The sequence below is a fragment of the Paramormyrops kingsleyae genome, chromosome 8, assembly GCF_048594095.1.
Source record: "Paramormyrops kingsleyae isolate MSU_618 chromosome 8, PKINGS_0.4, whole genome shotgun sequence".
Taxonomy (NCBI): domain Eukaryota; kingdom Metazoa; phylum Chordata; class Actinopteri; order Osteoglossiformes; family Mormyridae; genus Paramormyrops; species Paramormyrops kingsleyae.
Genome location: NC_132804.1, coordinates 19612775 through 19637754, shown reverse-complemented (window position 1 = coordinate 19637754; position 24980 = coordinate 19612775). Strand labels below are relative to the sequence as shown.

The 24980-nt window shown below is 44.5% G+C and overlaps 2 protein-coding genes across 4 annotated transcripts in view; both read left to right on the top strand.

Moving 5' to 3' along the window:
* The first annotated feature begins 1286 nt into the window (after positions 1 to 1286).
* LOC111856431 (transmembrane protein adipocyte-associated 1 homolog) lies at positions 1287 to 8245 on the top strand. Of its 2 annotated transcripts, XM_072715434.1 has the most exons (12): positions 1287 to 1492; positions 2047 to 2071; positions 2194 to 2388; positions 2853 to 2985; positions 3423 to 3509; positions 4709 to 4781; positions 5196 to 5275; positions 5772 to 5882; positions 6009 to 6069; positions 6276 to 6378; positions 6597 to 6677; positions 6938 to 8245. In XM_072715434.1, the coding sequence occupies exons 3-12, from the start codon at positions 2282 to 2284 to the stop codon at positions 7170 to 7172; spliced, it is 1071 nt and encodes a 356-aa protein (XP_072571535.1). In that variant the 5' UTR covers positions 1287 to 1492; positions 2047 to 2071; positions 2194 to 2281; the 3' UTR covers positions 7173 to 8245. The 2 variants fall into 2 exon arrangements, with proteins under 2 accessions (XP_072571535.1, XP_023692151.1); XM_023836383.2 differs by lacking the exon at positions 2047 to 2071.
* Positions 8246 to 9756: 1511 nt separating this feature from the next.
* LOC111856427 (MICOS complex subunit mic25a-like) overlaps positions 9757 to 24980 on the top strand; it is a 53269-nt gene continuing 38045 nt past the window's right edge. The window contains exons 1-4 of one of the 2 annotated variants that reach the window (XM_072715432.1): positions 9757 to 9969; positions 11108 to 11186; positions 11410 to 11461; positions 12057 to 12201. In XM_072715432.1, the coding sequence (XP_072571533.1) occupies positions 9886 to 9969; positions 11108 to 11186; positions 11410 to 11461; positions 12057 to 12201 (360 nt within the window). In that variant the 5' untranslated portion in view covers positions 9757 to 9885. The remainder of the gene's footprint in view (positions 9970 to 11107; positions 11187 to 11409; positions 11462 to 12056; positions 12202 to 24980) is intronic. The other variant, XM_072715433.1, reaches the window with a different exon arrangement.

Below are 24980 nucleotides of genomic sequence, written 5' to 3'. Positions count from 1 at the left end.
AAGCACAAGAAGAACTGAACTAATTAGCCAAGCGCCTGAGCCTTTTGGTTGTAAAGTAGTTTGTAAAACCTGAAGTAGTTCATAGCATCCCTCCTGACATGGATTATGCAGGCCTAGTTAAACTGTTGATTTTGCCTCTGTGGTAGTTAGTTTTATCATATTACAATTTATTTCTGTAATAAAAGTATTAAACCAAATCCACGACCAGTGTTAGAGATGAAAAAAATGACAAATCTTACATAAACTAAGGAAAAAATATAGACCTATACGTTACCATATAAAATTGATTATTTTGCGTTACATATAATAAAAGATGAGATTTTAAAACATTTTATATAGTTTTTTAATATAGTTTTTTTTTAATATATATATACACTTTTGTCAAATTTCTCAAGTTTTTTTGTTCATTGTCTTACATTATATTTAACTGTAACAACTAAAGTTGTTCATAAAAGATAAGCAACTTCACGAGCCTGCTTTTATTTGTTTGTTGCATTACATCATCTTCCATGGGTTCATTCTACAATGATTAACACGTGCGGACAGGGAATTCACTATTACCTGGAGAAGGAAGGGAGAACAAACCAATCGTCACACCTTCCTCTTGCCACTGTGCCAGTGCTTGTGGAGTCTGAAAGAAGGTCTTTGCTGAGAGTGATACCTGTAGACAGGATGGTAGACAGCCGCGTCGGATCCTCCATTCCACTTAATGAATGTGTCCATTTGAAGTTGAGTTTTACTAGGTGAACATCATTTACGGTTTATGTGATTGATCAAATAAATGAGTTTTGGCATTTTTCAGGTTTGTTCAGAGAGTTTAATGTTTTAGCAAATAAGAAAAACCAATAAGACTTGGTCTACGGCCAGAACAGGCGCGCTTTAATACATTTTCAGTTCCTTTATGCTTATGTTACATTCAAGCATTACAAATAGCTCAGTGTCAATATTAGATTTGTAGCGTATACGACCTACTTATTTTTACATTTAAAACACCCAATTTCTGTCAATAAAGAAACAAAGGACTACGAATCCCACAATGCACCATCAAACAAATATCCAAAATGAAACGGGAATTTAAGTCTTCTAACAACGCAATTCGCCGGATTGCGATGTCAAACATCAATATGCATCCCTATTATTATACATTCGTAAGGTAAACTTAAAACCAGTGTATTTTACCAAATAAAAATGAAAATGTTTGAAGGGCTCTCGCAGCGTTTTTTCATGTCGTTTCCCAGGTTCTTAAAAAGTATGACACACTTTTCCAAAAAAGGAGTGGGGGCGGGTTTTGCGGGGCGGCCGCTGTCAGCTGACTGGGAAAATTCGCGAGCCGGCGCTATTAGCTGCTTTCATTTTTGTTTTTCCAACTTTGTTCTTCGTTAAGAATAGTAAAAATTACCATTCAACTGTCTCTTTAGTACAGTAGCCTTGGATATTCAGTCAAGGGATCTACATATGACTTTTCTTCGTTTATGTAGTGAAACTTCATTTAGTAAGTATACAGCTCGAATACATAGCAGCTATCTGATCTGTCTAGATACTGAATCCCTTTGTATATCGCTGTATATTTGTGTGTATTTATAATCCATATATATTATTCATATGGTGCTTTGGGTCATTTTGCTCTATTTAGGTTTCTTTAAAGGTAATGTATCGTCACACTCCGATGATCTCAGGATATTTATGAAGTGGGTGTTTTGTGTCATGATCATGGGATCGCTGTGTTATTCCTGTAGGGGGTTTGAAAGTAATTCAAGATTTCGTCACTGGCTACTCAAACTAGGTTAATAACGCGGCAGGCTTTTGTTAATGAAGCGGGCTTTCATTCTGATGGGAATCGGTGACGGGAGGGACGCTGCGCCAGCGCGCGGGTGACATTTGGTGGCGCACGTGGTGCCATTTCAGGGGTTTGCATGCGCACCCCCCAGTCTGGATGTGTATGGAGGGAAAAGGGACAGTTCCTTAGCTATGGTGCATTCAATGAATCCCCGCGACGGGATTTTCTTTTTTGCCATCACGGTGTGGCTCCATCTCCCACTTGTGCAGCACCCGATTGATTTCAAATTTTGCGGTGGGTATTATCCGTCGAGACGGTTCCGGAGAGCAGAAGCGGGCGGTGTGTGAGCTCATTAACCGTGACTGTGAAGTAGGCGGTGGAGTGACCGCGGATTTGCCCTCCGCTCTTCCTGCCAGGACGGTCTGAAGCGGGGGCGGGAAGCGCCGCAGGACGCCGGGTGCTACCGACGCGGCGCTGAGCTTTCGGGGATCGGCGGCAGCGGCGATGGAGAACGGCTCCGTTAGTCCCGTTTGGGGGGTGAACGGCGGAAACAACGGCACCAAGACGCACAAGTGTCTGCAGGTTCTTTACGAAGACATCGGCGACTCCTGGTATGTAGGGATATCAATTACACCACCTCCGCGTCCTTGCTTTGAGTCATTTTCAGATTATATTCTTTATTTACATAAAATTTTCTCTCAAATCAAGGATACAATTAAAACGAAAGGCAGTATAAATTTAGTTTGGTTGCGCCTGGACTGCTATTCTTTTATTATACTTTCATTTTCCATATTCATCCTGCAACGGAGGCTTTCGAATCTGAAAGCAATAAAAGCTTTTGCTGGAATTGGGTTTGCCTTGTTGACATGGTTCAATTCACACTGTCAGCTCTAAGATTTCCCCCCGTACATATCAGTACATATCAGTGTTATTTGTGTTGGTCCCGAGAGGTTTTTGCTGAGCAGTGGCGAGCATTGAGCTTACCTTACCTATGTGTCAGTAACTCTGAAACGGTGTATCAGATAAGTGTGATGTGGTACTGCAGACTATTGTATCATCACCTTTTCCTCGCCAGGGTGCGTTTCTGGGATTTACTGCTCCTGGTGCCCAACGTGGCATTTTTCGGGTTCCTGTTGTGGAAACTGCCATCAGCTCGAGCCAAGATCCACCTCACCCCAAGCCCAATCTTCATCACCTTCTACATACTGGTGAGGAGGACTATCTTAGAGCATTGTGGCACTTATTCGCATGTATCTGACACTTTCAGCCATTGACAATAGCAACTGGTGGCTTTACTGGACGAGTTTTCAGTGTGGTTAACTAGTGCATGCAGTGTAGAGCATTGGGCGGTCCAGAGCAGGTAACCATCAGCATAACAGTCTCTGTCATATATATATGTAATACTGTGTGTATGTGCATGTGTTTATTTTGCATTGTTGACTTCGTCTGTCTGTGCGAATGGATGGTAGGTCAGATTTAGCGAGCTGTATCGGAAATGTAAGCGAGTATTTGTCAGCTGCCTGACTTTGAATGTTTAGGTGGATAACGAGGAAATTTGCTGCGACTTGTTGTTTTTAAAAACGTGCTCCACTGACTCCTGCTTCGCTCAGTGGTTTTCAGCGGGTACCGTGAACATGTTCTGCAGGTATTTGTCGTTGCTGCGGTCGGGATTACCCGTGCCGTCGTCTCCATGACGGTCAGCGCCTCCAGCGCCGCTACCATTATCGACAAGGTAAGACGAGACGTCTCCAATCAGGAGGATCTCCCTGGTGCAAGCTGTGTTTTTTGGGAACTTTCCAGATTCTTGTTTTTGTTCCTTCTTTTGTGTTTTGTATTTCTCATGAACACACAGTTGCCTGTTTTCCTTGAATGATTATTCAGCAAGTTTTGTCGCTATAAAATGACTCATGCGCGAATTAAGGACAACGGTCAGTATGCAAAATCTCCCGTGATTTTACGCCAAATGTTTTTCTGAGTTTCCCCTCTTTGAAGACAACTGTTTTCTTTGTCACATAGGTATTACACGTCAACCTTCCCTAGTCTTAAGCCTAGTTGTAGTTGTAGTTGCGTGCCTGTACATTTGCATGCCTACTACATTTGTCGGTGTATGTAGGCTGTCATGTTCAGCTGGTGCAGAAAGTAGTGATATTCCACCAGACCAGCAGAGGGCAGATGTTGTCTTCTTGGTCTGAATGAAGCTTACATGTGAATTCATGCTACGGAATATGTCCTTGTGCTTTTTCAGTGGGAAGATATGTATGTGCAGGTTCTTTTGCACCTCTTGCACTATTGCACTATTGATAGTTATTGCAGCTGCTCATCAAAAGCATCTGTAATTACAACTGGTCTTCTTTCACTTCCATCTTTGACCTCAGCTCTGTGAAAGTTAGTGCTGCCACCTACTGGAAACACCTAGTCATACATTATCAATTCCTTGTACATGCATAGGAAATATGCAAAAATTCCACTGGGCTGCATGCTTATAGTCCCTGCAAACAATCATGGTGACAAAATTTACGCCACGCAAATTGCGTGGACCATAACGGCACGTGGATAAGTGAATTATAAATTAGGTTTTACCAGATTGACTGGGGTTGGCATGTGGCATAGCAGGCTAAGCCTCTGTGCGTGTGATCAGAAGGTTGCTGGTTTGAGCCCCAGCATTGGCAGAATAGGCACGTGTCTATGGGCCCGTGAGCGAGGCCCTTAACCCCCAGCTCCAGGCGTCCTGCACGCTGACTGACCCTCACTGTCACCCCACGCATGGTCTCACCTGCATGTGTGTCTGCGTGTCTCATGGAGAGCAAGATGGGGTGGGCAAACAGAGAGTTTCTCCCTGGGGATTAATAAAGTATCACTAAACTGTTCTCTTGATTCGCCAATGCAGCCCGGGGTGTAGCTGTCTGAATGGCTGGTATGTCGTCCCTTCAGGTGCTGTGGGAGATCACACGCTTCTTTCTGCTGGCCATCGAGTTGAGCGTCATTATACTGGGGCTGGCCTTCGGTACGACTGTCATAAAGCACATTTTGTGCATTTGTCATTTTGTAGGAAACCCCTTTATCTCTCAGCAAAAAAATTATGTATATGCAAATGTTAGGTAAAAATATAAAATATAATTTCTGTACTCCTGCTTCCTTAAAAGGCCGATGACATTTCCTGGAATGTAAGATCTATAAAAGTATATTTGACAAACACAGACGAAAATAATAAATAAAAACAATTTCTTGCCTGTGGAATACATGTGAATTACCAATGTGTTTCATTTTTGTATTGATAGTTATTGCAGTACTGGTCAGGTGACACTCATTAAACATAAGCAGTACTTTGTTAATATATCACATCCTTTGTACCGTGACATCTGCATTTATCTTTGGGTTTTATTTCTTTTTTTGCGTTTTATCTCCCTCTTGTTCCAAGGTCACCTTGAAAGCAAGTTGAGCATCAAGCGTGTTCTGGCGATCACAACAGTGCTGTCTCTGGGATATTCCGTCACGCAGGTCAGAGGCTGTCTTGATAATGATAGTGGGTCTGCAACTTGTGATTTTGCCTCGTAGAGGAAAACTAGCAATATATTAGTGAATGGATTTTATTAGCCGTTAATTGGACGATCCCTTATGGATTTTGAAAATGTGAGCGTTTGCATGTTTAAAGTGTCACCTGCAGATCTGTTGTAATTGATGTCAGTGGAGATCCTTGGTGCTTTAACATCAGACACTAACATCACCATTTGGCTAGTAACAGGGATCTTTGCAAACTGCTGATAATATGCTGATGAATATTGGTTGTGTTATTTTGGTTTATATTTCACTGTATAAAGATAAACTAATTCTACATTTTGGCTGGTACTGAAATTATATCGTCATGGAAAAGCAAATATTGAATGAAGAAGAGGGACTGAATGTCCAAAGTAGATTCAGGATTAACTGGCACATGACACATCTGTGACCCACTGATGCTGAGAGAGTGACCTGCCTGTGTCATGCTGCCTTCCAGGGCACCCTGGAGATCCTCTACCCTGATAGGCACCTGTCGGCAGAGGACTTTAACATTTATGGCCATGGGGGGCGACTTTTTTGGTTGGCTAGCTCCTGCTTCTTCTTCTTGGTAAGTCGGGCGTATTTTTGACGCTTAATCAGGAACACAGCCTTCTATGGAAACCAAAACCAGCTGCTTGAAGAATCACATTGAATGATTTTTTTGAGGATTAATTTTTCTTCCTCTGAATTTAAGGTTTACTCCTTCATAGTCATCCTTCCCAAGACTCCTGTGAGAGAGAGGATTTTCCTACCATGTGAGTGTAAATAGTTATTTTTTCATTATTAGTAAGAGCCCAACACAAAAGGTACTGATTTCCTTCGTGGTACAGCTTAATAAAATTACCAAGAGGACTTGTCGCCAACTCCTGTTGTGTAGGCAATTTGATCAGTTGAGATCAGTAGAAAGACAGTCTTTCTTGCTTAATATGCCAAATTTTAATGCACAGTGTTGTATCTACAGCCAAGAAGACCTTCTACGTATATGCTGCCATCCTGTCCCTGTTAAACTTGCTACAGGGGATCGGTAGCGCTCTGCTGTGTGCGGACATCATTGAGGGACTCTGGTCAGTTTTTCATCCTTTTTGAATTGGGCTCACATTTGATAATATGTTAAACCCAGGATTCATACTTGGTTGGACGTAATTTGACCATGCACACTCTGTGCTGGTTTAGTAGGCCCAAAGCTGTGAGTTTTTTTTATTTATTTTTTGCCTTGGCTCTTCCTCACACTGCCATTTGGTTGATTGTATTTGTGCTGATTCCTGGGTTTGTTTCCTTGCAGCTGTGTTGATGTGACCACATTCCTCTACTTCTCTGCCTTTGCACCACTCATCTATGTCACATTCCTTAAAGGCTTTTTTGGGTATGTTGTTTTCTTGCTTGCATATTTTCCTTAATTACTTAATCAGTAGTTAATAGGACTTCAGTATGAATTCCTTGCCTTTTTACCAGTAGGATGGCTCAGATGATTATTAGGCAGTTATTTATAATATTCCGCATGCTACTTGGCTGTGAAGGATAATATTTGACTGCAGTTTGAGTTCCTGATACTATCTTTGAGATCATTTGTGTCATAAAAAAATACCTCCATCACCAGCAATGACTGTTTGTCTCCATTTGCAGCTCGGAGCCAAAGATCCTCTTCTCCTACAGATCCCAGGTAGACGAGCCAGAGGACATGGATGTACACTTGCCTCCTACTTATGCCGTGGGCAGGAAGGACCTCTATCCCGACTTCTACTCCAGCACACACATCGACAGCTCCTCTGCGTACCTGGATGATGTTGTGTCAGGGCCTTATCCCGTGGGCAGCATCAATAGTGTGGACAGTGACCGCTGGAGGGCCTTCAACTCCTAAGAGGAGCTGGCTGAGGGAGCGAGACCATTCCTAGCAGGACAGTCACTCATAGATGCAGGGAAGGGAGCAGTATTCTGAAGCTCTCCCAAAGAGAGCTTGGTCCCATGGGAATCGGCCTTGTGTTTTATTCAGAAGATGCATTTGAGCTGCACAATCCACAGCCACCTTAAGTGTTACCCCATTAAAATAATTTTAAGGAAATCGACTGGAAAAATAATGTGAAAATTAGCGTCAGTGATCAGCTGGGACTCTTGGCTATCTGGCCGTATCTTTGCATGATATCTGTGAATTTGGATCATTTGTTCTCTGTGACCGTTTCGATACTTCAGCTCTGGTCCTGGAATGTATTACATCCGAGATTTGATCAGCCCTCCTGTGCTGTTAAAGGAAGGCTTTGGGGGAACTGTAAGATAGGTGGCCTTTGAATACCCTGCGCTGTGTGTATTCCAGGACGTTCTTTTACATTCCTGCATGTTGTGGGCTCCCCACGCGAGGCCTTTGTGCAAATGAGATTAGACTCTTGGCCTTGCAGAGGAGGTGGCCACGTGGCTCCTTTGCACCTTAGCGTTGAGCTAAATCAGTGATTCCTGAATTTCCAAGACCGTTTAAGATGAGTCTTCTTAGTTTTGGTCCTGGAGGTGAATGTCTATAAGATTTTGTTGCAGCCGGGTGCTCAACCACCTGATGCAAGTAACTGCCTTTCAATTATTTACCTTCTGAACTTGCTTTATTAATATTTCACACTTGATCAACTTCAATGTGCTTTTCAAGTCCCTAAGTTTGAGAGCCGCAGAACCTCCCTGGACTCTGCCTTTGAGGCCTGTGACCAAAAGCTGCTCGCACCACTAAAATCAGGTTCTGTGGAGTTCTTAGCACCGTTTGTTTTGTAGGAGACTCTCATTACTTTCATTTTCCCCACAGTTCCTACATTTTAATTTCAGATTGACTAATTCTGCAGATATGCTGAGTAATTGGATGTACATGAAAGAGACATTGATGGCAATCAACGAGGATCCGAGACCCGCGGTCTCTCTGCTTTATGGGGGGGTGGTGTGTTTTCTGTACATGTGTGGTGTGTGTATTTTATTTTTTTAATTAAAGAAAATATTTTGCACACAAAAGCTGAGTGTTCTGATTTTTTGCTTTGCAAGTTTAAATGAGACACAAGTTCTTAGTTTAACAGTTTTTACAGAATGTGACGTTTCTACGTAAAGTTATGTTTGCTGGTGTATATAGTAGCAAACTAGCCTTATCCTCTGGTAAAACAATGACTTTGATTTAAAAATTGCAGCTATTCCTCTGGTCTCAGATTTGGCCCTGAATCTGCTTGCATGACCTCTGTGATAATTCCTTTCTGTTTGTTGGAACCAGATCTGTCCATTTCCTTTGGCCACCTGCCTGCATGCTTTTCAGAACAATTCTTTTAAATTCAGTGATTGGTAGCAAGCGGGCAGGCCACCAATGGGGAGGCACATGGTCCGTCATGTTGAGTCCTTTGTCCAATCAAACACCTAGCTGCAGTAGGTGGTAAGGTAATGCTTCTATACTCACTAATTCTGGGGCCTGTGGGCGTTTGGCATGTATACGGATTTAATTAATAACTGTTTTTGTGAGTGAGCTAATTCGGCACCCCCCCCCAGACTCCTGAGGTTGTTGGAGGTCTAATGAGATGTGGAATTATTGTGTTAAGCCCAGACCTTCTGAACCAGGATGCAAAGTCCTAATTTAAGCACAAAGCAGCAAAACAAAGATTCCCAATAAGTCCAATGCTCAACACATATATTATTGTCAGTCACAACCACCAGGGAAGATAATAATTGTTTTAATGAATTATTTGCTTCAGGTGCCACTTTCTGCCAGAAAAAAAAAAGGTTTTTTATGTGGAGGAAATAATTGCATAATGTGTTTATCAGTCTTATTGTAATAGCTGATACTGTGTGTTGTGTTGACTGGGTTCATTGTCTGTCGCTTTTTGCATGCCCCGCCCTTGCTCTGCAGCATATAACAGACCCTTAGACATGTTTAAATTGTGGTGATTTTGAATGCATTTCCCAAAGACAAATAGCAAAATATAGTCTGACTGTAATAAATGATTGTACAGTATGTTAGGTAACAAGTTCCAAGTTAAATATGCTGTTCAAGATTCAAGATTGATGTCAGTGTTAATTGATGTAGTCATTTATCATAAGCTAAATTATTGTTTCTGAATAGTTTTTAATAATTTTTATGGATGAATGGTTTCACAGGTTTCTGAAAAGAGTTTTACTATTATTTGCTGTTAAATTTAATGTAAACTGAGGCCCTCTAGTGGTTCACGTGTTGCTGCAGTTTTATTTCTCTGATACACATTTCTCTGATATACGAATATAAAATTATCATCAAATTAATTACCACCGTTTTGTTCTGTTGCAAATAAATATTTAACAAGTTTTATCTATTGTTTAAGTTTGAAACATTATTTAAAAAGTAATTTTTTAAACAGAAAATCGAGGGTTCGGGACAAAACAAGGACAACAGGTCCCAGCGTCCTTTGCGACCGCGTAAGGACCATCATAAAACGCAATTGGTGTTTCGTTGCTAATCCTCCAATGGCAGTTCAGAATACTGCCCTGTCCAAGACGGTGACCTTTCTTAGAGTCCGCTATAAGAAATTCTATTCTAGATAAACCCGGTCTCCTTTAACATTAAAGCACCGGCGGCACAGGCGCCAAGTATGGGGGCCGGTGAGAGCTCGACCCGGAGAGTGTCCTTCGGTCTCGACGAGGAGGATCGGGTTAGAATCCTTAACGGAGTCAAGGTAATGATATCTGTCATACCCAAACCATAGTGGGCAGCGCGAATGTCACACGGCACCTAGGGTCTAGGAAAGTGCACGTTTACCACCATGCGATGAGGCCGTATAGCTAACTGGGGGTGAAAAAAATAGTTACTTTGGACAAAATGTTTCCGATGACCGGACGAACTCGCCTGACCATGGTGGTGGAACCGCAGGGTCCCGGCGATTTTCGTAGACTGGGTCTGGAACGGCGGTACCTACAGCTGTGCGGGTTAATTACATCTCGCTGCGGGGTTAAAAGGCTCCGAAAGCAGCGAAATTTCTAGCATGCGGTGTGCAGGACACGGCTCGGCGTGTGCTGATGTTAGGACAGTTACCCACAATAGCGATGGTGAAAGAGGACTACACTTGACTTTGAAGTCCATGTGGTTATTTGCTGCGTTATTTCTTTTACGTTTACTTTACATTGTGCGCAGTCTGCATTTTGATAATGCCTGAAGTGTTTGTCGTCATTGCACGGCGATTAAAAAGAAGCGAAAAAAACTAGAAACTCAACAAGGTCCGCAAAGAAATGGATGAACGTTTCACTCCCCCATTTCATTTAAGGAACATCCCATAAGTCCTTTAACCCTTTTGAAGGTCTTTGTGAGGACAAAGCATACAGGATCGTATTAGTATTTTTTAAAATCATTTAAAGAAGAATCGTAGGCCTATATGTAGACCAAGGCTGCACTATTCTCGTTTCTGTCCTGTACACCTGGAAAACATCTTGGTAGACATGAACAGGAAGCAACATTTTTGACCCCAAATGTCTCCAACCCTTTATTTTGTTTACCCTCTATTTGAGAGCAACAGATGTCAGATTTATAAAGTGTATGTTCGTTTTAATGATTTGGACCAGGGTGTTCTATCGACAAATGCTTTTTTGGGGGGGGTTGGGTTAGGGTTAGGCGTTAGGACTATCGATTAGCACTACGGTAGCCTAACTCGACAAAGAACACCGGTATCACCACAATCAGCATATTGTACTGGAGTAAAAGATTAATCTGTGGTTTTAATCTAGATTAATCTACAGGTTTGAGTCCTCGGCACTGGGAACTAGGACAGAGAGCTCTTTGTGAGGGGACAGCATTATTTATATTAACGTGTCCCATCTCAGCTCTCAGAGGATGTTCTGCAGCGGATGCGGGATGCAGCCCAGAGACCAGCCGCCTCTGACAGCCGCTCGGGGGAAGCCGGTAGTCTGCACCGCCTTGTCGACACCTGAAGCATAGATCCAATCTGGTTACATTGCCATGACATGCTAATCATAAAAGGGAAAAATAGGGCATGATTTAATATTGAAAAGCAATATAATATAATATTGGGACAAACTAATGTTGGGGTAGGTGTAATTGAGAACCATGCATATCGCAGCCCTACCAGAGCCAGAGGTCTTTCCTGATAAGACTGCCTTTGCAGGTAAACGACCAGGACCCAGCACCTCCGAGATGCAAGATGAGCTGCGCCGGAGGTAGGTGTCGAACCATGTTTGTTTGTTGAGCTGGGGATAGGAATGTTTCATTTAAACAAGGTTCAGCTTGTTTTATAGAGGAAACGTTGCATATGAAGAACTTAATTTCATCCTTTTAAAGTAACCACCGTAGAACCTGAGGAGCCTTGGTGGGGGATTAGCGGCACCTTGCGGGGGGTCTTGGAATTGTTGCGAAAAAGATTACGTCAGTGTTTCTCGGTCCGGGGTCCGAAGGGACCGCGATGTGTCGTTTCTTATACTTCTCTCTCTAAACCGGCAGAAATACTAGCAATTTCTAAATATTCTGATAAAAGCCCCATACATTCCAGGAATCCCCCCTCCAGTGCTGCTTTTTCAGCTAACAAAGGACTTAATGAGCAGTTAAATTGTCTAGTTATGTAAATATGTGGGTGGTGGAATGTGCGGCAGCTGGGGGGTTGCAGGGGGGGTGATAGGCGAACTGCTGGATCAGCGCTGTCCCTGAGTGGTGACTGCGGTCAGTCATCCTTCCGCTCGGCGGAATCGTGACGGAACGTTCGCCCGTCGGGTCGCTGGTCCCTCCGTCCGTCTCCCCAGCCTGTGTGTTGCTGTGCAGGTATGAGCGGGAACGTGCTCTGGTCCAGGAGGAGCTGGCCCGCGTGGCCCGGCGGGAGCAGGAGGCCGGCCGTGAGGAGCAGAGCGCGGCCGTGCTGAGGGAGCGTGCCCGGGTCCGTGAGGAGGCCGACAGGGCCCAGCAGCTGGTGAGAGCGCCCCCCCAGTGGCACCTAGCAGAGCTGTGCCGTTCAGCCAGAGCGCTAAAGATCTCCACATGCCTGTGCTGAGCCCAAGCTAACATGCAAGGAGGAGGGGACGTGATATATATATATATATAATATATACACACATGCACGCGTGCATACACACACATATAGCCTTAGAGACACAGTGAGGAGCTCGGACATTTGGGAGGGGCTCGAAGTACAGCCACTGCCCCCCTTCATCGAATAGAGCCACTTGAGGAGGTTCGAGGATCTATCTAGGATGCGTCCTGGGCGGCTCCCTGGGGAGGTGTTTTGGGCAAGTCCCACAGGGAGGAGACTCCGGGGCAGACTCAGGACACACACCCCCACCCATTCTCTTTAGGGTTTAAATCCAGAGGTTTTCCAGGCCAGTCAAGTGTCTTGATTTTCTTCTTGTTGATGAAACTCCTCACCATTTTCGACATGTGTCACAGGGCTAGACCATGCTGAAAGATGACTGACCCATCAGGAAATTTCCTGCATATGATGACGTGACCACAGGCCATCGAATAAGTGTCTAATGAAGGCATATTGTTGGCTTTCAGGAATGAAACTGAAAATCACTGCTTGTTCCAATTAATTCGCACAATGGCACATATGAAATTGGCGAGTATTTCCATCACTTATTTAGATCCATGATCTGTGATTATGATTTAGAGAGTGAATCACGCAGCACACAGTAAAACTGTCAACAAGTTGATAGAGTTCATGAAGACGATACAAAGATAAATGTTTTTTTTGTTCTTTTTATCTTTTTAATAATATGCAAAGGAAGTAAACAGGAAGGTGAATATAAAATGCTGGCAGGCAAACACAGCTGCTGTGGTGGGTTTGACGGGGGCCAGTGGACCCCCAAGTTCGTAGTATTGTTGTTGTATCTTGTCATCCTGCCAATAACTCAATCTTCCTGCTGGCTGATTCTGTGATGGGCTTTATACTGCTGAGTTACTGTGTGTGTGTCTTGGGGGGGGGGGGGGGGGTTCTATTATCCACTGAATCGAGATCCTTGTAGCTGATAAGTCTTCAGATCAATTTGTCAAGGACGGGTGTGGAATTAGCAATAGCTACTCCGACTGTCCCCTGTTTTTAGTGTTTAAATGACAGGCTATTTTGTGCACTTAATGTAAATAATGAAAATCCAGTTTGGGTTTTAGACTTGATGAGACAGCAGGCTGGTCTTCGCTTAACATCTTGCCTTTGCCACCTACTTTCCCAAAAGACCCCCCCCCCCCCACCTACTGTGATTAGACCAATGTTGCAATGCTGGCAATATAAGAGGCTCCCAGTCCCACTGTGGGTGGGATACAATGGGCACAGTTAGGCACTGCCAGATTTACCTGAAAATTCAGACGTTACAGCAGTTAATAGTTGACAGCAGGGGTGCATCGATAACAAATCGCTTTTGCCATTTAAAGGTTAAAATACATGGTGATTTCTTGTCATAATAGCGCACAAACGCATAAAACAAGCACGCGTTTGCGCTGTGACGACAAGAACTTGCTGTGCTTGTTGCTTTATATGCCAAATGCGTACATGTGTACCACTTATGTTAATCCCTGATTATAAGTTATAATTACATTCTTCTAAGAATCAGCGGAGCTTCCGCCGGTAACATTTCTCTGTGGCGGCCTCCACGCCAAAATCTCTTCATTGATATCAGAGTAAGCCCCCTGCCCACTGATGTTACATTATTTCTTTCAGGATTGTTTAATGTCTATGTGAAGCCATTCAACAGCCGCTGCAAGTGGTTGCGGTCACTATGAACCCAGCACTGTTTTTTTTTTTTTTTTTTTTTATTGGTGAGCGGAATTTAAATTAAATTAGACTTTGCAGCAGAAATGGCCCCCTGTCGCTAGGGTTGCCTAGTCGCTATGACAGCTAGCCTGGTTGCTACGGTAACTTTAGGTACCACTTTCCAGTAAGGCTCCCTTTGCCACTTATAAATGCTTGTAACTCATTAATATGAAGAAAACTGGTATAACTTGTTTATAATTGTCTAGTAATGATTTATAAAGTGTTACAGCCTAATTAATAACCTGCTTATAAACCATGTATAATCCCTTTATAAGGGTAGCCTTATTGCAAAGTGGCACCAAACTTTGAAATAGCCTTAAACTATTTAAATGGCAGAGTTCCATTCACATGAAATGATAGCTAGTTATCTAGTCGGTCTCCTCAATTTAGCTCATAAATTACTCAACAATAACAATAACGAAACATGCAAAATGGTCTGTCTGCATTTTTTCGCTGGTTCTGCCCCCAGGCCAAGCTTCTTGATCCACAAGAAACACTGCATTAGTCTCACCATACTTCGTAACTTTCTAAATGGTGGGTTGGAGAGTCCCGAAATGAGCGTTGGCATTCGTAGTCGGTCTTAGAAAAATGGTATTGGTGTGTCCCTAATCGACAGTGTAACTCGGAGCAGTTCGGCACTTCAGATTTACGTAATGGGGGGGGTTAAGTCTTCACTAGGGGGGTCTGATTTTAATGAAAATACATTATTTAGACTGAACATTTATTTGGGGGTGGGGCTAATGCTTATTTTCTGTTGCCTATCGCGCATGATGAAGACAGGCTTTCACTGTTTACTGCAAGGTAGGACTTACACCTTGCTTGGGTAGTACCTTAAAATTCGATTTCTTCTAAATGTAAAATAGGTTCAGCCATAAGTTCATCTTTAAGGTAATTTTTGTCTACTACTTGCTTTTTCTTGAGTCTTGAGGATTGATTTTTACCTTACTAATCTGCAGGGAAAAGTGGAATGCTTCCTTATATAATTGGTGTTTTTTTTTTAACTTATGCTACTGAAAAAAAGGATTTGGTATATTCCCAAATGAAAATTTATGATCAAAGATGTCTGTCTTTCTCTAGACTTCTGTGACAAATCACTTTCTTCCATTTTCTTTTAGTCTAGCCGTATTAAATTGGCTTTTCTTGTACCTAGTGAAGTCAAAAGGTCCCGTCTGGTCTCCAAAATAATATCATGTTAGGAGAAAATATCTTGCACTCTTGAGAATTTCCGTCCTCCGAAGACTTCTTCAGTCTGAACTGCTCTTCTGTGTATGAAAGTGAAATTATGACCTGAGTATGTCCTCGGGATGCAGATACTGGCCTGTGTTTCTGCACGCCGTCCTATTTCTGTGGCTGGCTGGAGAGATTCTGCTGCACCTTATCTCTGCTCCGACACGCGTCTGGCCGTTAATAGAAATTTGCAGGAGACGTGCGTGTATGGCATGTGTTTCGGGCTGAGGGAGCTGTCGCAGAGTTGTAATTGCAGTTCAGGCCCTCCGGGGGCTCTCTCTCACCATGGCTAAGGCACTTATAATGGCTGTATAACAAATCTCGCTAGTAGCGGTGGTTGCACCTTGTCTTCCCGTGGCCGTTCCCCAGATGTGCACTCGTTTCCTGTAAATGTGGCGAGAATTACAGCCGACTGTAAAGTTCAGAGAGCCGGGGTGTGATTTGGATGTTTTCATTTTGCTGGCTAGTTTCTTGTTAGTGGATTGAAATTGAGAGGTTGATGGTTTCTGAAGTGTGATCTCGCAATGAAGCAAAAAGCAGACTGAAGTATGTGGGGGAATGAAGTGAGATGATAGTGGTGGGTGGTGGATAGTTTTCAGTGAGAAGCGACTCGGGATGTTTCATAAAGGGTTTGAAAGGAGAGAGATTTCGGTCAGGACTGGCACCGAATGATGGCTCATCCTGAGCCTAGATGCAGAAATATTTCAGTGCTGAGTAGAATGGAGTGATTGACTAATGGAAATGTGGGTGCACCCTGTTTCGGCCTGGATTTATGATCACCGTGAAGTATGGAGATGGGCTGTATCGGTCAGTCTCCGCAAAGTAAGGGCTGGTTCGCTCAGCTTTGTCTTTTGAAGTGTCTGGACCAAGCTCTTTGTTTCTTCCATGTTTGAGATGTGACCCTGCAGCATGGCTGAAGTTCGCTTCTGGAGGCCAAAAGCGGAGGCCGATTTGCTCAGTCCTGCGGCTAACAGACCAGCCGTTCTGAGACCCTTTGACGGATCGGGGCTGTAAAACGCTCCGTAATGGAATCTGCATATGAGCTCCGGGATGAGAAGGAATTAGCTGTTGGGTGCCCAGGTGAGATTCTGGAGCGGGTAGTCCTGTCAAGAGGGTAGATAAATGTGCTGAGCCTTGCCCTCCTGTCCCGTCGCTCACAGTAACCTGTTCTGATCACCCCTCCCCCCTCCAGTCTGCCCACAGACCTGCGAAACCAAAAACCAAAACGAGAATAAATTGGTAATATGAGTGATTCCGACAGCCTCGCTACGGCACTTGAATACTAACCCGAATGGTACGCAGTCCTGATGGGGGCGATCTTGAGAGCAAGACAGAGCTCCTGTGTTGCATAAGTGGCGACGGACAAATGTCTCACTCTCAGGGAAGCCGGCAGTGTGTAGAAATGGACGCTCGTTTTGACAAATTTAGCCCCCACAGTTGGTCCTGGTGCCGGAACTGGCAGAGCGGGTGATGTCGTAAAATGCTGTACGACTTGATTCGGCTGTTACTCCATGAGAATGACGTGGGATATGTAGTTGTGTGTGTGCCCCCCCCCCCCCCCCCTTTTTTTGATTGATGGACGGACAGTGTTTCTGTTCAGTACATTTCCTCCGATTATTTAGCTAAACTCATGACTTGTTTGTTAATACACTGAATGTTAAGGCGGTGCTTCCGCACTTGGCTCCTGAGCTGATTCTCGTCCCAACGAGCCTCCTCATGAAATCTCATGATCTGAAATAACGGAAGCTCTCTGAGTAGAGCTTGGATCCCCCCATTTCCAGGCCAGACCAAGGTGACACGGACTGTGCTCACTTCCCTAATCAACAGAGCAGCTGTGATGCTATAACCAGCATCCAGCTAATAAAATCCAGCTAACAACTTTGAGACCAGGGGAATGGTGGGACATGGGGGGGGTGGGTGGTGGTTCTCCACATAATGAACCAGGGCCAAACCCAATTCACCACAAACCTAATACCGAGGCAGGAATTTGGCTGGCCCGGAAGCGACATGCCAAGGCAACATGCCCGCAAACCCGGATGAGGAACGCTGCCACACAGGAGATGCAAAGCTCCAGCAGACGAACACAGCCTCAAACCCGGAAACGAGACTTCTGGCAGAACCGAGCCAAGCAGTGACCCTCGCGCTCCTGTGAGGACCGTCAGACTAAGGCCCTGGCAAAGCTGGCTGTTCGGCCGGAGTAGGAGCCGGAGCCCCCTGCTTCCAGTTCGGAGTGGGATTGCGTAGACCCTCATCAATCCCATAATCACTAGAGAAGCAGTTCAGGTGTGACGATCCCGCCGTGTAGCCGGTGTGTTACGCTTTCATGTATTATGATTTATTTGCAGACCTGGCCTGTCATCTGTTTGCAGACTCTTGCTAAAACAGTGAAGTCGCCCTGGTGCTTTTCAAGCTCCTCAGCAAAAATAAATAAATAAAGAATGAAGGAAAAAGCTGGTGGGGCCATTAGCTGACGTGGCTAATTTGCCGGCATTATCGCTGCTGTCCCGCTCACGCTGTTCACATTCATTCTGCTGATGTATCAGATCAGGCCCGCGTCCTGATTCTTGTGTGCGCTGCTGTAGTTAATTGAGCGTTTTCTCCCTTGTTCTGTGTCTTGGCACGCTGTTTGGGGTGGGGGTGTGGCTGCTGGCAGCATTCCTCGCTTTATTTATTTATTTGTATGTCTTTGTTTGTTTATTATGCGACGGCTGGGTAATTTGAAACGCTTAGGGGTGCGTTTTGCTGTAGTTTCCGGGCAGCCAGCGTGGGAACGAGCGACGCCCCTGTTCACGCGCGTGTGGGACTGCAGCCTTTGATGCAAATTTTATAAATAATTTAAGTCGAAGGGCAGAAATAGACGGAGGGATCCAGCCAATACAGTAATTTACTTGTCAACTCGGAGCCAAAATTGTTAGATGCTGTGGAGGAAGCTCAAGCCAGCATCTGATATTAATGGAAGAACTCTTCGTCCTCGTGCCCCCCCCTCCCCCCCCCCCGGGTAAGCTCTCCTTGTCTCCTGCTGTCTTTCCTTTCACACGTTCCCTTTTAATCTGCCTTCTCTGGACTGCCCCCCCTCTCTGCCGGTGCTTCTTTTCTTTCGCAGGTGATTATATTAATGGCGGTGCCATCAAAGAGACTCCCTCTTTGAGATTTCCTGAGCGCCTTCTCAGCTTGTCAGAGGGATGGGTGATGAAGTGAGATTTGGGGAGGGCTGCTCCTGCCACGTCTGTGCCCCCCCCCCCCCCATTCCCCACTTTCTGTGTCACTCTCTGTCTTTCTCACTCACTATCTCTGTCTCTCTCTCTCTCTCACGCACACTCAGACACTCACTCAGACAGACACACACACACACACACACACACACACTACCTGGCTGTCCATCTGTCTCTATCTCTTGCTCTCTTTCTGTTTGTCCTCCTCTGTCTCTCTCCCTCTCACAGCCTGTCTCTCCATCTCTGTCTCACTCATTACCTGTTTGTCCATCTGTCTCTCTAGCTCTTTCTATCCATCTTTCTCTCTGTTTCTCCCCCCTCTCTCTCACACTCACTACTTCTCTCTCTCTCTCTCTCTCTCTCTCTCTCTCTCTCTCTCTCTCTCACTGCCTGCCTTTCCATCTTTCTCTCTCGTTGCCTGTCTGTCCATTTCTTTCTGTCTCTTGCTCTCCTGCCTGTCTCTGTCTGTCTCCCTCTTTCTGACTCACCGCCTGTCCCTTATTCTCTCTCTCTCGCTCTCTCTCTCTCTCTCTCTCTCGCTCTCTCTCTCTCTCTCTCTCTCTCGGTTTGATTACCTTGGCCCCCCTTTCCAGTGTTTTTAGACCACATGGGCCCCCATGTCCTCTTTCTTTACTCCCGGATTCCCAGCACTGCTACTGATGTTGCATCCACAGTGCAGAATCAAAGAAGAACTAGAAATGTCCTATCGGGTCTCTAAAAGAGGCAGCCAAAGTAAAGCTGAAGTTACACAAATTGACCCTGATGTGTTTATCAATTATTTTAAAGCTTGCACCTGGTCATTTTTTGCTTTTATTTAAAAGGCAAATGAGCTCTTTGAAATAAATTTGCATAGCATGTACACTCAAAGCAATCACTACAGATGGAATGGGGTATGGGGGTGGTGTATAGTCCAGCAGTTTGTGGCTCTGTGCCAGTAACCGGAAGGTTGTGTGTTTAAATCCCATGGCCAGCAGAGTAATCATATCACTGCTGTACCCTTAAACAAGATCAGTTGCTCCAGACATGTTGCTTGGCTCTGCTTTCAAATCCTCACTTGAACGAAGAACTAAAATGTAAATTTAATGTCAGTCACAGCATTGAAAGTGAAGTGACAGCACTGCTCATATAACGTTGACTTCCTTTGCGGGCCAATGGGGAATGGACTCCCCGTTTGAGTCTGGTTCCTCCCAAGGTTTCTTCCTTCTAGGGAGTTTTTCCTTGCCACTGTCTCCTCTGACTTTGCTCACTGGTTGCTTTGGGCAGGGATAATGTAAAGCGCTTTGAGACAATGTAATGTTGTGAAAAAGCGCTATACAAATAAAATCAAATTGAATAGAACTGACTGCAAGGGGTTGGCGCCCCATCCCTCTGGGATAGGCTCCAGACCCCCCGAGACCATGAACTGGGTCAGCGGTTTCAGAAAATGGATGGATGAATTGAATTGAATGTCAGCAGCTGCTCCCTACAAGCAATAGTTGTTAACACATAGTTTTAAAATTAAATTTCCCAACAGCTGTCTTACCTGCCAAGTGCTTAATTGGCTTTGCAGAGATCTTGCTAAATGTTTATTCGCTCTGGACTAGTGTAATGCAGATGGGTGGGTGGCGGTTAATGTGTTACAGCCGCAGTAGGAAATTTACTGCTTAAACACTGATACTTAAGTGATAACATGAAGTATTTGGTGGATTACTAAGGGGAGATGGCAGGAATTTTGGCTTACAAACCACGCAAACAAAGACACGCCGTTTCACGAAGTTGTGGACAATTAAATTACGTGTTACAGTATGGCATTGTCAGCTTTAGTTGTGGATAATGGAATTGCATACTGTAGTTATGGAAAATGGAATCACTATGTAAAACAGAATTACAGTAGTCTGTCCATTACTATTTTTCTGATAAATTGCTTTCTGAAGCTGAGGTTTTCGTTTTTTGGAGGAGGAAAAAGTTAGAGATGGAATTTATCTTCAACGTATAAAGGAAGGGGAAACCATTTGCAAGTAGAAGTATTAAATGGCAATGACACCCTAGGTACCGGGGAGAGAGAGAGCTTTTTACATTGGAGCTGTAACTTTGGACAGGAGCTTATTCTGATCTCCAGGTCAGCACTAGCCTGAGTGGGGGTGGGGGGGGGGGGACCTCACCTCATTGTCCTCAGTTTCCCATGAATCTTTGGTGCTTTGGAAAGACAAAGAGTGGGTGTGGAAGATGTTCGAATGGCTCCTGAGATTTGTGTGACATAAGTAAATACCTGTGATCTGCCGTCTAAGTCATTTATATTGCTTCTTAGGCAAATATAATTGGCATCGGTTTTAAATTTATAATGACGGGTTGCATTATTAGGGCCATTTGGTGAACATTTCTTTCTGTTTGATCGGAAACCATGAAAAGAAGGAATAAATAGTTAAAGTAACCTCATTTCAGCGTCTGCTAGCTGATAAGTGTTTTGTTTGTTGGCCAACTTTGCCTGCTGGGTAAGTCTTAAATCGGCGTTTATTCTCAGGATAAAGACTTGGTTCATCCAGATTTGTTCTTTTGACTGGAATGGTTGTTTAGAACATTAATTGTATGAAATTGGCTCGTTTTGTGACCGAAAAGCCCAGTTCTTCAGTTTGGTGACCGTGCTCACAGACAGGAGAGCGACCGCCTGTGCCGCACGGCGACGCTCACTGGGTGCGGCTGGCAAACGGTCTGGTGGTCTGTCTTTGGGATGAATAGTCATGGCGGACTGGTCTCCAGCATGTACACAGGAGGTCATTTCAAATCCGTTTCTCAGTGTGTCAGAGGCTCGCGGACGTTTCTGTGGTGAGGCAGTCGCGAGCTCTCAGTGAGGAACATGCCTGCTCTGTTCCATTTGCTGCTCAACCCAAATGATGTACCCTGTCAGGACTGCAGGGGGAGGCAAGACGGGGCTTCATACTGGGTGGTGTATTAGTGCTTCACAGGCAAGGGCTTATACAGGGCTGGGGCCACAGGAACCCTGCTGGCCTGGCTTCCCATCCCGTTTGGGCCGTACCCCAGCCCGAGTCCCCTGGAGGACCAGAATCCAACACAGTTTTCAATTTCCCTGCTCAAACACATCTTACTCGGATAATTACCATGTTCAGTAGGTGTGTCTGAGCAGGGTAATCTGCAAACTGTATTGGATTCTGGCCCTCCTGTCCAGATTGGGGGGGCCCTACCTTGATACATGGATGTACTCGGGGGCGTGCTTTCGTTCCCCCACCCCCCTGTAATTTTGTGTGGTACTGAACCCCGTTTGCTGCTGCTTGAAATAGTATATAGCTCAGCTGGCTGGACATAACTGTCGTTGTGCTGAAAATGGATTTAAGCTTGTGTCACTTTGGGGGGCCTTTGTGCATTATGGTCAGCAGAGTGTTTTCACCATTGGGCCCTTCAGCAAGGCTCTTAACCCCCAGTTGTTCTGGGGGCTGCCTGTCTCTGCTTTCTCTATCGTACATCACTTTGGATAAAGGCGTCCTGGAAATAAATATGTAAATGTATAAATTAGGCTACAGTCATGCTACATTTGAATTATTGGTAGTTTTAGTCTGCAAACTGCAAAACTGCCAAAACTAAAATTTGTGTGTTTCCATAGGATAATTTCAATGAATATTTCAGCACCCTCAGCTCACCATTTCACTAACCCATGTCATATTGTTCATTCTTTAAATGCTGCAGTGCCTCGTTTTGCGTCCACTAGATGGCAGCAGAGGTTCGAAACTGCGGGGTCCAGGAATTGGAGCAGGTCTCTGCGGTGTGAAATCACCAGCCCGTGCATTGTTGCATCCATGCTGTGGCACAGTTACCAAGTGGACTGAACGAAGTGTGGTATGCTAGAATGGTAAAATATACTAGCTGTGATGTACCGGTGAATCTGAGTTTTGAGGCTGAGGTGCCGTTCTGCTGTGAATCAGCACCAGTTTCCAGCCAGCTGTGCTTCCTCCCCCCCCCCCCCCCCCATGGGATGCTGCACCTCCCTCTTTCATGCCCTGCAGCGGCCGGTGCTCAATTATGGTGGCTGATCCTTCTGAGCTCATATCCAGCTGGTCCCTGGGAGTTCCTAACGACCTCAGAGATCATTCTAAGCCTATAACTACCTACCTGAGAGATCATAAGTACATACAAAACCTGTGAGCTCATGTCGCTGTTCGTGACGTGCTTAGTTATGCTCGTAAGAAGTATAGTTTTGAGGTTGTAACTGTTCCAGTGATCTTATCGATCTTATCACGAATGCCCCCTCTAGTCCCTGAGAGGTCACATCTATATGCGATGCCTGTGAGCTTGTAGAACTGTCCCTGCGATTAATCCCTTTCCCCTTAATACCCATGAGGTCATAAATATTTATGATGGCTCTGATCTTACTGATTGGTTGCCAGGTTCATTAATAAACATGTGCTCCCTGTAACACACCGCTTTACTTGTGAGCTCACTGACAAGCCTCTGTGAGATCATAAATGCACACAATGCCTGTGCTCTCGGAGGTAATAAATACAGTGGTCCTTCTGAAGCCATTACCGCCCCAGAGGTCCTTTTGATCTCGTAGCCAAATACACAAAGTAACTACACGTGCTTTTAAGTGTGTTAGGCTGTTTTGCCTTGAGTGAAATACAGGCCTCTGGTCTATCGGAGCTCCTTATAGGAGAAGTTTATTTATATAGGAAACAAACAGTTTTCTGGTAACATACACTCGGGGACCTTTTTATTGCGTATACCTAGCTAGTGACTTATGCCTGCAAAACCGCTTCAAGGGTAAACAAGTTGTGCATTCAGAGAAGGCTTTCTGTACACCACTGCTGTACTGGGCTGTTCCTTTTGCACTGGTATCCTTCCTGTTAGTTTTAACGAGTCCGGCCGTTCTTCTCTGACCTACATCATTAGCTAGGTGTTTTCGGCCACAGATATGCTGCTGATTGGACACCCATGCATCGCAGTTCCCTGTAAACTCTGCACACTTAAGTGCATGGAAATACCAGGAGTTTTGCTGTTTCTGTGAACCGCCGCGTCACTTGGATGCGCCTTCCATCCTAATGCTTAGCGGAACAGCAAGTGAACCTCTTGACCCTGTTTGCAGGGTGTATGTGTTTAGCTGTAGCCACATGATTGGCTGTTTAGAGGAGCAGACTGTCTGCATTATCAAACCACTGGGTGTATATTGGAGTTGCATGGAAGTAATCAATATACTATCCATCAGTTTGTCTTCTGACTGCTTCCTGTGATCAGGGGATATTGCATTTTACTGAAGAATTTTGCGCTTTTAAATGCAAAACCGATCTTAAAATGAATAAATGCTATAAAATATTATGCCAAAATTGTTTGTTTATTTATCGTTTGCTCTGCATTCTCACTTGGAGGCTCAGACTGGACATTTTGCTGTCTGCCGTTTTCAGCGATTTTCGTTGTTAAGTTGGTCACAGCCGCGCCTAGATTGCCGCAGCGTAAAGCCGGTGGCTGTGTTAACGCCCTGAAGCTCAGGGAGGCTTAAAGCTCCGCTAATGGCTGGCAGGCCGGCCGCTGACCGGAGAGACACTCATGTGGCTTCTAAGCAAACAGTCTTCAGATCCCAGCCCCGCTAAAGGTCAGCCACGCTTAGATGGGTACTGCCGAATTAATAACTCAAACACAGCATTAGGACGTTTACTGAGGAAATGGTATAAATTTTACCTCTAACGAGCCGCTGGTGAGTTTTTTTTTTTTTTACTTTAGCCGTCATGTACGACTCAGTAGGTCCAAAGTAGTACAATTCATAGCTTTTGCTCATTAATTTTCCTTTAATTTTTTGGCCAGTAAGTATTTAAGGTCAATGTTTGATGAATTCTCATTACAAATTCACAGTTTTCCACATCCTCCGTTTTATTTTTAAAAGTTTTCTTATTTCTATTAACGGTATATTTCTTATTGTGCCACTGTGAAAAATCTGAGAAAATTAAAACTTTTGAAAGTTTGTTGGCAAACTTGTTTTCTTCAGCAAATATATGTGTGTTTTGCAGCTTGTTCTTTAAAGGTGAAGATGATTTAACCTGTAATATTTATTGTTGGTATGAATCCTTATTACCGGGTTTTGTCGGGGGGGAATAGGGTTCACGTTTTCTTTCTTAGCAACCAGCCGACTGTGGATTTGTCACGGTGCCCGGAGCTGTGAACAAATGCCTTAAATAAACAAAAGGCCCAGTCTGACTCTGAGTGGGAGGGTTCAGCGCTGAACACTGGCGTCCAGGTAATTATTGAAGGTAGAAGTTTCCAGAAGCCGCTGTGGGTGGCATTTACTCTGTGCTCTTTATAATGTTTACTGTAATCACTGCCTGTCTTAACCCAAGAGGGAATCTTATAGTTTCCGTGGAGTTAAGCCAACAGCCACCGGTGGTGCCCACCATTCCCAGCCACCAGTCCCATCCCTCCCATATCAGCCAAAAAGCCAGGCTGGTTAACCTGTGATCAGACAAAGGATGATGGGGGAGGGAATGAAGCCGCTCAGCTTCACTGCATTTTTCACCATTCATTACTCCATCC

Excerpts from the sequence above, each read along its gene's own strand:
- LOC111856431 (XM_023836383.2), top strand. The coding sequence starts at position 2,282 with ATGGAGAACGGCTCCGTTAGTCCCGTTTGGGGGGTGAACGGCGGAAAC. Across the intron at positions 2,389-2,852 it reads GAAGACATCGGCGACTCCTG|GGTGCGTTTCTGGGATTTAC; the intron begins GTATGTAGGGAT and ends TTTCCTCGCCAG. Across the intron at positions 4,782-5,195 it reads TATACTGGGGCTGGCCTTCG|GTCACCTTGAAAGCAAGTTG; the intron begins GTACGACTGTCA and ends TCTTGTTCCAAG.